The sequence below is a fragment of the Gracilinanus agilis genome, chromosome 4 (genome assembly GCF_016433145.1).
Source record: "Gracilinanus agilis isolate LMUSP501 chromosome 4, AgileGrace, whole genome shotgun sequence".
Classification (NCBI taxonomy): domain Eukaryota; kingdom Metazoa; phylum Chordata; class Mammalia; order Didelphimorphia; family Didelphidae; genus Gracilinanus; species Gracilinanus agilis.
The window spans coordinates 159876322-159887715 of NC_058133.1; the positions used below are offsets into that span (position 1 = coordinate 159876322).

At 40.0% G+C, this 11394-nt stretch overlaps 1 protein-coding gene across 1 annotated transcript; it reads right to left on the reverse strand.

Moving 5' to 3' along the window:
- On the reverse strand, positions 1-10719 carry AGT (angiotensinogen). The gene is given in 5 exon segments (XM_044673673.1): positions 1-849; positions 1688-1832; positions 2838-3102; positions 7930-8784; positions 10163-10719. Coding segments are annotated over 5 exon segments (1506 nt in total). The 5' UTR covers positions 10218-10719; the 3' UTR covers positions 1-663.
- Between the last annotated feature and the right edge of the window lie 675 nt (positions 10720-11394).

Genomic DNA, 11394 nt, shown 5'->3' on the forward strand with positions numbered 1-11394 from the left:
TTTTTTTTTAATAAAGCAAAGCTTCTTTATTAGTAACATAACATCACCATTGCATTGTGTTCCCATGTTTGGAGGTATTCATGGGTTTCCCCTGATTTTCTAATATGCATACCTAACCCATCTTTTTTTTTTAATAAAATGTGTCATATGGAAAAAAAAGACCTTTTTTCAAACCATATCTCAGTAACTCATAAATGCTAAATGAGCTGGGTCTATATATAGGCAGCAAGCAATTATATTTTAATTCTAAGACCGAAATTTTCTTCTCCACTAAAAATGAATCTTTTTTTCAGTTTCTAAACACCATTTAGATGGTTTTCTCGAACTCTTGCTAAAACCAGCAACAGCTCCATGATAAACTCTGGATCTTAAAAAGGAATCTTGTTAAAGTTTATTTATGCCATCACAAGTTCATGGTACTAATTATCCTATTTACTAAGGAGAAGGGTCTTCCCACTAGCTCACAGTTGAATAATTAGAAGGAAAAGTGGAAATTGGTGACAATTTAGCATTTGTGCCATCTGCTACTATTCTGAGTTATTGGCACCAACTTCATAAAGTGCCAAAGAAGGCATGGGAATAATAGTTTCAAATCTTAAAGAAGCGTAAGGTTCTTTAACTTGCCCTTTTCTTTCATGGGGAACCATGTGTGGTCTTGGGGTCTCAAATACCACTCAATGGATTTGTCACACGACTCAAGAAAAAGAAGACTTTTGATTCTTCCTCATAGAGAAGCATCAAGAATGGACTGTTCAGTTTCACTTCCAGAGGAAAGGCTTCACTGTGCTTTTGGAAAGAATCTTGTTCTCTCTGGCTCTCTTTCAATTCAAAAAGGACTGTATTCATCACCTATAAGACAGCAACACATACATTTCATTTTACTCAAGACATAAAGAAAACTTACTTGTTGTGCTCCCCAAGATAGAGGCCATCCCATCTAACAAAAGAATTGGGCAGCAAAGGCACATGTAGATACTTATTTAATTAACTACCAACCAGCCTCATTATTGCCCACTCCTATTAGAATGGAAGCGCCCTGAGGGCAGGGATTGCACCACTTCTGTGTTTGTATTGGTAGCATCCTAGTTGAGTGGCACATAGTAGGGGCTTCAATAATGCTCTGCCATTCATTGTGTTTCAGGCATTAAGTACCTTGTGGGTAAGAGGCATTTTTCTTTACCCTTCCAGTACAGTCCTATCCATAGAATGTGTTTACATGGATTATTTGTTGGGTAGCTGTGTGCATAAATCTTTCTGAAAGTGGATATGTTATAATAGAATTCCTTTTTGTGTGTATATATATGGGTTTAACTAAATACTGAGTTCCCTTCTACCTCTCAGATTCTGGGATTCTCTAAATCTGTATGGATGTGTATGTATATGCATACAAATAGTGGGAAGTAGAAACTGGAGTTCATGGAAAGAATAGTTTGACCTTCACTAACCCACTCCCTACCATGCTCCAGGCTGGGGTTGAGCACTTCCATCTCCACATCCTTCCTCCCTCTGTGACACACTTTCCCCCTCTCAATCCTGTTCTCCATCCCATTCCACCCTTCCCTTTCCTTCCCCTACTCTCTGTTTCCATACCCCGACTCTCGCCTTGCATCTCCATGAACCCATTTGCTGATGACCAAGGTTCAGTACGGGCAAGGAGGGTGGTCTGAATGGACTCAAGAATGCATACCTTTCCAACTTTGAGGTTTGCATCACTCATTTTGCTCAGCTTTGCCTCCTTTCCAAGCAATCCAGGCAGTTTGGTGTAGGTGAGCAGGTTCTGCATGTCATAGGAGCTCTCTTGTGTCAGTTTTGGCAAGGTCAAATGGATATACCTAGAAGAAAATTAATAAGATAGAAGTATTGTAAAGTCTTATTTGCAAGCTCAATCTAACATTCAAGACATAAAGAAGGACCCAGAGAGCCCAAGGACACTGAAGCTGAAGGTTAATGAGCTCCACAGATCTACAGAAAACTTCACTTCAGGATAGTTGAAGTTTTAATTGTGCCTGTGCTCTGAAGAACAGAATATATTCTAGTAAAATCTAAATGGCCCTCCCATGTTCTTAAGAATGAAATTATTCATGTTTAACTAGTCACCCAATCCTCATGTCCCATGGAATCCCAAAGCTGAGCTGAGAATCATGGGAGAGGGGAAGGAATGAAGACATAAGGAACTCTGATATACAGTGGCCAAGTGTGTCTTCAGAGGACTAATGATGTAAGTAGAAGGGATGACCCAGAGTTGCAGAATGAGGCAAACATTTTTAGACCGGACGGATGAATTGATTTGTTTGTATGTATCATGAGTTATATGGAAGGAAGTATATATATATATAGGAGGAAATAACTGACTTTAGCTTTGGGGTGGCCCTCTTGGTATCCTGGAATGTGGTCATTCCTCATGCTATCACTGTGGACATTGGAGCTGTATCTTCAGTAGAAGAGAGCAGGGTTTGTGGACTTGAAAAAAGAAAATAGGATTGTTTCCCACTTTCTCCCCTCAAAATAAAAGGGAAAGCATTTTAAATGTTAGCTCACCCTGGACTGGACTGGACAGCAAAACAAACCTGCATGAATAACGAGGTGGGCTGCTATTTCTTCTCATTCCTCTCTACCTCCATCCATGGGGGAAAGTGGCTATGCCTACCTCTAGGGAATACTTGGAAACTGGTCCAATTCAACAATGCCCTCTTCCCACTGAAAACATTCAGTTCATTTATTCATCCCCTTCCTGGAGCTGTTGGTACTGCTTCCCACTTCCATTTGATGGATGGAGAGCCAGAGGCTCATAGTAAGTCATACAAGATATTGCCAGAACCCCAGTCCCCAAGTCATACCGGGGGGACAGATTTTTCATCCAACTTGAAAAGTTATGGCCCAAAACAAAATTCTCGATTTTCTCTAGGTCATCATCTTGAGGCTTTATCAGTAGGAGGAAGGCATTCTTATTAAATGGCACTTGAGTCACAGAAAAGTTGTTTTCCACATCATTCCAGTGCAGGAAGGTGCCTGTCCCTGAAAGCATTGGCACGGATATCCTGGTGGTGTTGTTTATCCAGAACACCTGGGGCTCTGCCAGTTTAGAAATTCCCTTTATTGCCCCTAAAAATTCAAATTGTAAATGAGAAGAAAGGGTCAATAATAGGCCCTTGGAAAGGGCATAGCAAAAAATCCAACCATTGACAATTCTATCTATGCAAAGGAAGAATTGACGGTAGAAGGGAATTGGAAAAAGGAGAAGATGGGGAGAGAGTGAGGAAAGAAGGGATGGAAGCAAGGAAGGAAGGAGAAGAGGGGTAGAAATATAAAATTAAGACAATCCTGTCCTCAGCAAGCTTACTTCTTCTAACAAAGGGAAACAACCCACCACACAGTGTGATGACCAGGAACAGATGGAGACTATTAAAAACACCAAAACATCTCTTCTAATATCACAAACTCCCTTTTCCCACCTTTGAACTGCTAGTCTTCTAACCCTTCTTAATCCTTGTTCTTAAGTACACTTACCTTTTGAGACCAGATTGGTTTTTTTTTTTTTTAATAATTCTGTTTTCCACACAGAGAGCTCAAATTAAAAGTTTGAAAAAGCTCTTCACCATCAAAGAGTAAGAGATCTAGCTTGTGACAAAATCTATCTATAATCATTTTCTCGAGCCCTGATTCTGGAAGGGCAGGAGCCCTTCCTTCATAGATAGTCAAAGAGCCTCACTATGGTCCTTTGTTGGATAGTCAAAGGGAAAAAGGCTTAGGAAATATGACCTTGTATAGGAAGGTGAAAAAAAGGATTCCAGAATCTCTTATTTTTCTTTTTCTACTGTTCAAACTTCAGCTAATCACCTTCTAGATTATGTCTGATTCAGACTTCTTTGCTTAGAGGATTTAAGGAAGAGCCTCTCTCCAAACCTCCACTGAAGGAAGCACCCAAACCAGCTCTTTATTTCCCACCTGGGAAGTTCTTCTTTGGACTTCTCCATTATGCCCCAGCAATGGCTACCTTCCTTTCCTCCCACCTTTTCAGCTCTATTTTGCAGGATCTTCCTCCATAAGAGTGAAACTTCTTTGAAGGTAAGAACTGTCTTTCATTTTCCTTTAAATAGTGCCTCACATCTAGTAGATGCTTAATAAATGTTTATTGATTGACTGGTTAACTGAGCCTTAAAGAAGTAGGCAAGATGGTTGAAGGAGTTTTTACATAGGTTATTTGCTGGCAGGAGCAAAGACCATATTACCCATCTTTCCAGGCCCACCTCAAGACCTATCTCCTCTGGGAAGTCTTCTTTGATCTCTAATCTCGTCTACCTCTGGCAGTTAATCAGTAAGCTGGGTCTCCACAGATTCTGAAAAAGAAATTCCATGACAGTTTCTAAGAAAGGAAGATGGGCTTGAGCAATATTAACTCAGACTTGGGGATGAGGGAGCTGAGGAATATGAATAGAGCTGGTTTAAAAAGAGACAACATTGCATGATGGAAAGCTTGCTAAACTGAAAGAAACAAGAACTGGAAGGCTAACTGCCCCTGACTAATTTGTGTGACCTTGGGCAAATCATTTAATTTCTTTAATTTTCAGTTTCCTCATCTTTTAATTGAGGGGTTTGAACTAGATGGTCTCAGGTCTCTTTTAGCTCTTGTTTAGTCATTTCTCAGCTGAGTCTGACTCTTCATGACCTTATTTGGAGTTTTCTTGGCAAAGATACCAAAGTAGATTGCTATTTCTTTCTTCAGCTCATTTTAAAGATGAGGAAACTGAAGCAAATGAGGTCAAGTTACTTGTCCAGGGTCACACAACTAATAAGTATCTAGGGCCATATTTTAACTCAAGAACATTCATTTTCCTGATTCCAGACCCAGCCCTCTATCCATTTTGCCATCTTACAGTTCTAGATCAATTATCTTGATGCAGAATGGTTTAAAGGAAAAGAGGACTAGCTCTGGAGTCCTTGAGGACCAAGGTTCAAATTGTGACTCTGATATTTAATATCTCTATGTCAGTTTTCAGCATTGTAAAATGATGAATTTGGACTAAATGGCCTTGAAGGTCCCTTTAGTTCTTGTCTAAGATTTCAAATCTGGGCTCACCTATTATGGAAGCCACAATTTTCAAAATGAAAATCCTTTGGAAAAAGGAGAAAGGAAAAACAGATCAATTCTGAGAGGGAGCTGTGAACCATTAGGGAACCTAGATGCCTGATGAGGATTGAAGCTGATTCATAGAATCATAAGATTTAGAGCTGAAAGAGACCCTTGGAGGGCATCTGATCCTCTACCACCCCTTCATCTTATAGGTAAGGAAACTGAGGTCTCAAAGGGTTGTGATATACCCAAGGTAGGAACATAAATACACATTTAAATATATGCAATGCAAATATGAAGCAGAAGATACATTCGGGAGTGGAAGCCATCAGTAGCTACGGGAATCAGGAAAGGTGAAGGTAGGAGATGACTCCAACTGAGCTTTGAAGGAAACTCAGAATTTTAAGAGACAAGAGTTAAAGAGAAAGGGCATTCTAGGGATTATGGATACAGCATGTGCAAAGATAGGGAGGCAGGAGAAAGACTATTATATAGAAGAAAAGCATGAATTACAGCAACTGCCTCTGAAAGGAAGGTGTGACAATGACCATTCAGGGGTTTTTGATGACTAGATTCCTTTCCCTGAGAACACAACTCTGTTTGGGCTTGCTTCCAGAAAGATGCTGGCATCTAACAGGAGTGCTGTCACCCTCCCTGAATTCTTTCCCTCTCCACCCCCTCACTCTCTATTCTACTAGAAATAAGCCCACTGTTCCAGAGAACAAAGTTAGGTAAATCTTACAAGGTTAAGTCAACTGATGTCATGGAAACTACTGTGGTCATTAACCTGTGTCCCTGAACTAGCTGGAATAACTGATCAAAGGGCAGGATGAATCTCCTCGGGCCCCAAAGCTCAAGCTTCTGGAGGTTGGAAACATTCAACTCTTTTGAAGGGATATTTCAATGCGACTGGATTTAATTTTTCTTTTTTCTCTCTCAAAGAAGCCATCTAAATCCCAGAAGAGTCCTGATTTAATGAGCATGACCTCCTGTCCTAGCCCTGCCTTAAATTGGCTTTGCCTTTCCCATTAAGTCCCTTCATCCAGGCATCAGCATGTGTTTTTTGACCCATCAGGCAGAACCCATAAGATAGATCTGGAAGTGTTCATAGATGCTTCACGTGACTCCTCTTGCCACTAACATGGTAGACAGCTACTCCAAGTACATAGAGAGTATTCCCTGCTCTGGTTACTTAAAGAGTCTACCTACCAATGCCACGAAATGACTAATACCTATGGTGATTTACCAAAGGGCAGTACTGAAGTTTCATCCCTTGAGCTATTTTACCAAAAGATCAGGGCATTGTCATGGTCATTAAAATAACCATCTTCTATTTAACTAGTCTGTATCTATACAGTATTTACTTCTGAATAATCTGTGTGGATTTTTGTTGATTGGTTTTCTTAGCGCTTATTCTTTATTGGAGAATTATGTGAACCAGCAGATTTATCTCTTTCTTCATGATGAAATGATTCAGTTTTATTAACTATATTAATTAAGATTGGGAATATGAGTTTTTTGTACTGGCAAAGAACTGGAAACAAATTAGATTCCTATTGATTTCACAACTGCTAAACAAATTGTGTTTGTGAATTTAAAGGAATATTATGAACTTTATAAGAAATGACGAGCATAATGAATATGATGCATTGAGAGAAGCCTGGGAAGACTTCTCTGAACTGACCTAGAGGGAAGTAAGCTAAACCAGGGAAACAATATACACAATGACTTCAGCAATGTTAATTTGGAAAGATTAAAACATAATTTTTAGTAACTTAATAGAGATGACATTGAATAACTAGATTAGTTTAGGTAGGATTGTCACTTTAGTTATATTAGCTGTGCCCATTCATGAATAATTCGTATTTCTAAAAATCTGATTTTATTTGTATAAAAAGTGTTTTATAATTATACTTATATAGTTTCTGGGTTTGTTTTGGCAGATATGCTCCCAGGTATTTTATTCTCTCTATGGTTGTGAAAAAATTGATAAGTAGAAATATATAAGACATAGTTTTATATATGCATATATCTTTTTGTCAAAATATGCCTTCTCTCAAGGAGGAGGAGAAGAGAAGAGTTTACTAGATATTTTAATGTAACAAATATTTTTAAAAGAAAGAGAATAGAACAAAAAAAGAAAATGAATGCTATATAATGATAATAACCAAGCTTAGCCCTGGAGAAGAGGTGAGCACATGTACTACCATTCCATCCTTCCCTGTAGAAATAAAGGGTCTTTAGGTATAGATTATTGCTTATATTGTCAGACAGGGGTAATGTTTAGATTTCTTGAATTTCTTTTCTCTTTTAATCTCTGTTCAGAAGCCTGGCTGCGTAGGGGTGGCAATGGGGAGGATATCTTTGGAAATGAAGGTGACATACAGACAAAAGAATGAATAATTTTTAAAAAGCAATCCACAGATATGAAAAAAGAAATTGGGGGCATGGATTTTCTAGCATGGCATAAACTCCTCCCTGCCAAGCATGGAATTAAGTAGGCAAGACAGTGGATCAGAGGGTGGGGGAAGAGTCTTTATTGCCACCTTTGAAGCTGGTCTTTGCTTGGTCTCCAGTTGTCCCCAGACTTAATTCTGCTTGGCTTATTTAGAGCAATAAGGACAGAACGACGAGACTATTTTGTGCAACTAACTCTGCCTCTCTTAAATTTACATACAAGTTCACATACAAGACAACTTTGTGCAACTAACTCTGCCTCTCTTCAATTCACATACAAGTCGACATCAATGATATCATTGGCCCTTTTTTGAAAATGAACAATAACAATAACAACCCAAATGGAAACGTGGCTGTACCCCATTGCCTCTGGACAGTTGGCACCATGGGGCTGTCCTTACCTTGGAAGTGCATGTAAGTAGTGAAGAGCAATGTGGTGTCGGGGCTGATTCCACTCAGTTGTATGTTCCTTTTCCACCCTGTGACAGCTGTAATGAACCTGTCGATTTTCTCTGCGGCAAGGTCTGAGTTTGTGGCCAAATCTAGAGAGCGGGCGTAGGTGGCGCTGGAAAAGGGAGCCAAGCCTTGCACAAATGACTGCTTCAGACGCAGGTTAGGGGAGGTGAAGAGGCCCACCACTGTAGTCAGGAGCAGACTGGGGCTCCCCTTCACTTCCTGGGCTAAGAGAAGGGCCTGGACAGCCTTCAAGGCAGAGAAGACCTTGTGTGCATCTAGTCGGGAAGTGCAGCTCTGATCTTCTCCAGGGACACCCAGAAGTTCTTGGAGTTTAGTGGCTGTGGGATCCTCAGCACCCAGGTAGAAGGAAGTCAGAGTCCCAAATAGGCCCACGGGGGACAAGAGAATTGCCCCATTGTCTGGGGTCACGATCTCCTTTAGTATCTTATACATGCGGAAACCCACAAAGTTCACCAGGACTGCGGCGCCACTGGCTCTCTTCTTGTCCTCTTCATCTAGTGTCTGGGCGTAAGATACCAGCTGCTCCTTCACGGACATCTCATCCAGAGCAGATGTCTTGGCCTGAATTGGGACGGGGGCAAAGGTCTGTTCCTCAGAGGTCACTGCATCCACTTTCTTCAGCTCATCACAGCTGCTTTTGTTATAGGTAAGGAGGTAAAAAGGGTGCACGTACACCCGGTCACTGACCACCAAGGCAGTCCAGCCCAGCAAGATGAGGATGGTGACCCTCGGTAACATGCTGGACCAGGTGTTACTAACAGGTGCAATTCCTGCTTTACCTGAAACGACATTTTTGGAAAGGGAAAAAGAGGATTGATTTTCATGTATCTACAATAGATCCTGTGAGCATTGTCCAGTGTAGCATAGTGGACAGGGTGAATTGAGAGTCAAAAAACAGAATTAGAATCCTGACTGTGCTATTTACTACATATGTGGCCTTGAAATCTCATTTTCCTCATATGCAAGTGAAAGAACTGGACTAGACGACTTCTAAGATCCTTTCCGGCTCCAAATCCCAAGTTTAACCCCTTGCTTCTGTGGATAATTATCCCGTGCTGTAGGAATGCAGAGAAAAGGAGTAGGTAGGGACATCTAGGTGACTCAGAGGATAGAGAGGTCCTGGGTTCAAATATGGCCTCAGGTACTTCCTAGCTGTATGACCCTGGGCAAGTCACTTAACCCCATTTGCCTAGCCTTTAACTTCTTCTGCCTTAGAAGCAATACTTAGTATCTAATCTAAGAAGGTAAGGGGGCATTCTGTGTAAGGGGTTTATTTGTTTTAAGGGAATGGGTAGCCTAAGACTTGACTGTATATAATTGACAGAACTACGAGCAGACCTTGAAAAGCCTCTGCACAGAGTAGGTGGAAGGAGACAAAAGCCCAATCCCCATCTTCAAGGCACCTATGATCAAGTCGGGAGGACAGCCTGCTTGAAAAAGAAGATATAGCTCTATGTGGAGTTCTGCGATGAAGTCTAGATCTCATTTCTCAAATCCCACAAATGATATAAGAACACAGTCTCTGTCACGCTTCCCTATACTACACGGAATAAAGGGCAAGAACGGATGCTGATGGATTTCTACAGCAAAGGTGGATCCCGGAGGATCCAAAAGGACTTTGGGAGATCACCTTTCCATCCTTCTCATGAATGTATGGAAGTATAATAGGACCTCATTTTAGGAGACCAAAATGTTCCAAGACCTTGATGTCAGGGGAACCCCATAATAATGAATCAATCCCATTATTTAACAAATATTTCTCATACAAACATATATAAGCCCTTGGCAATTTTTCCTTAGGCTTATCAGAGCCACCAGCATCACTCCTCTTGCACTGAGGGACCGTTATTAATAACTAAGTAGTATTTGCTAAACAAAGAGAAGCATTGCTCCGATGTGGTTACTCCAGGCAAAGACTTGTTACAAGTGAGAGCTCTGGACAAAGACTGATCCAGGAGCTAATGTTTGGCACAAAACAATGTAAAAACTCACATTAACATTTCTTCTCAGAGGAAGAATAAGTATGAATGGATGAACTGCTATAAGACAATATTTTGGGAAAATGGAGAATTATTTTTTTTTACTTTGAGAAAACGGTGAATTATGTTTTAATTTATGACTTTTCTGCATAGTTTTTTGATTGCCAATCACATATACCTGAATTTGTGTGTTGAGTTCACAGAAAACAAGATCCTACTATGTACTGATCCATCCCAGACAGAGGAATTTATTTATTTAGAGGGAATTCCATTACTTTCAAATGGTAAATATCTGGGATTAGGAATGGACAAGGCAGACACACAGCTATCTAGAGTACAACATAAGTGACAGGGCATGAGGATGAGGGCAAGGAGAAAAGAGAGGGGAGGAAGACTGCTAGAAGGAAGTCAATTAAAAAGGGCCAAACTTTTTATTTTACTTTTAATAAAAACGAAAGCTTTAATGTTCAGAAAATTTCTCTGTTCATAGCACAATGGTATTTATTTGAGGATATCATCGTGTGTACTAACTACAGTATTCCTTCAAACCCTACAGTGAGAAAATTTATTTCTATTGTTTGTATTATTTCTATTCCTAAGGAATGCTTTTTTATAATTTTGTAATTGAGGCTCATGCTGTCTTTCAAACCTCTTTCCTTATTCCTTTGTTCCTGTAAATCCAAGGAATTCTCCCTCCCCCAAAGCAAGTTCTAAGCTGGGAATGATTGAAATTGAAATCATGGGTTCCATCTTGTTAGGTAAACAAGAACTAGCTTAAGCCAAGGGGTAGGGAGGTGGGGGGGGGGGGGAGGCACAACATCATAGTGCCTTTTGGTGGAAATTAGGGTGAATGGACAGTGCCACTCTTAACCAAACATAACATGATTTCTCCATCTAGATTTTGGAATTCTAAGATTGGACATATGATTTTTCCATCATCATCAAGGAATTAGGGAGGGACCGTAAATTATCAAATTCACCTCCTCATTGAGTATTTGCCAATTAGAGATGTCTTGGGCTATCTAGGGGAGGGTTGAATGATGAGTTTCCAAAACTGTATTTTATGAGGCAAGATGCTAAATGTCTTTGTCTTTGGTCACCAAGAGAAATATTTGACCAATTAATTTATTGGTTATTTGTTAGTGTAAACAATAAATTGATTTTCTTACCCAGAACTCAGTCTCTTGGAATTTTTAATCATCACAATAGTAACCTATAGGAAATGTAACAATTTTCAAACAGGTTTGTGGTATGAAAATGCCTTCTCTCAGCTCAGCTTACAAAATGGCAACAATTCCCATTTATAAAGAACTTTAACAAAGCACTTTCCTCTCAACAGTTCAGCACAATAGGCAATGCAATTTTTATTATCCTCATTTTGCATATGAGGAATCAGAGAAATTAAGTTAC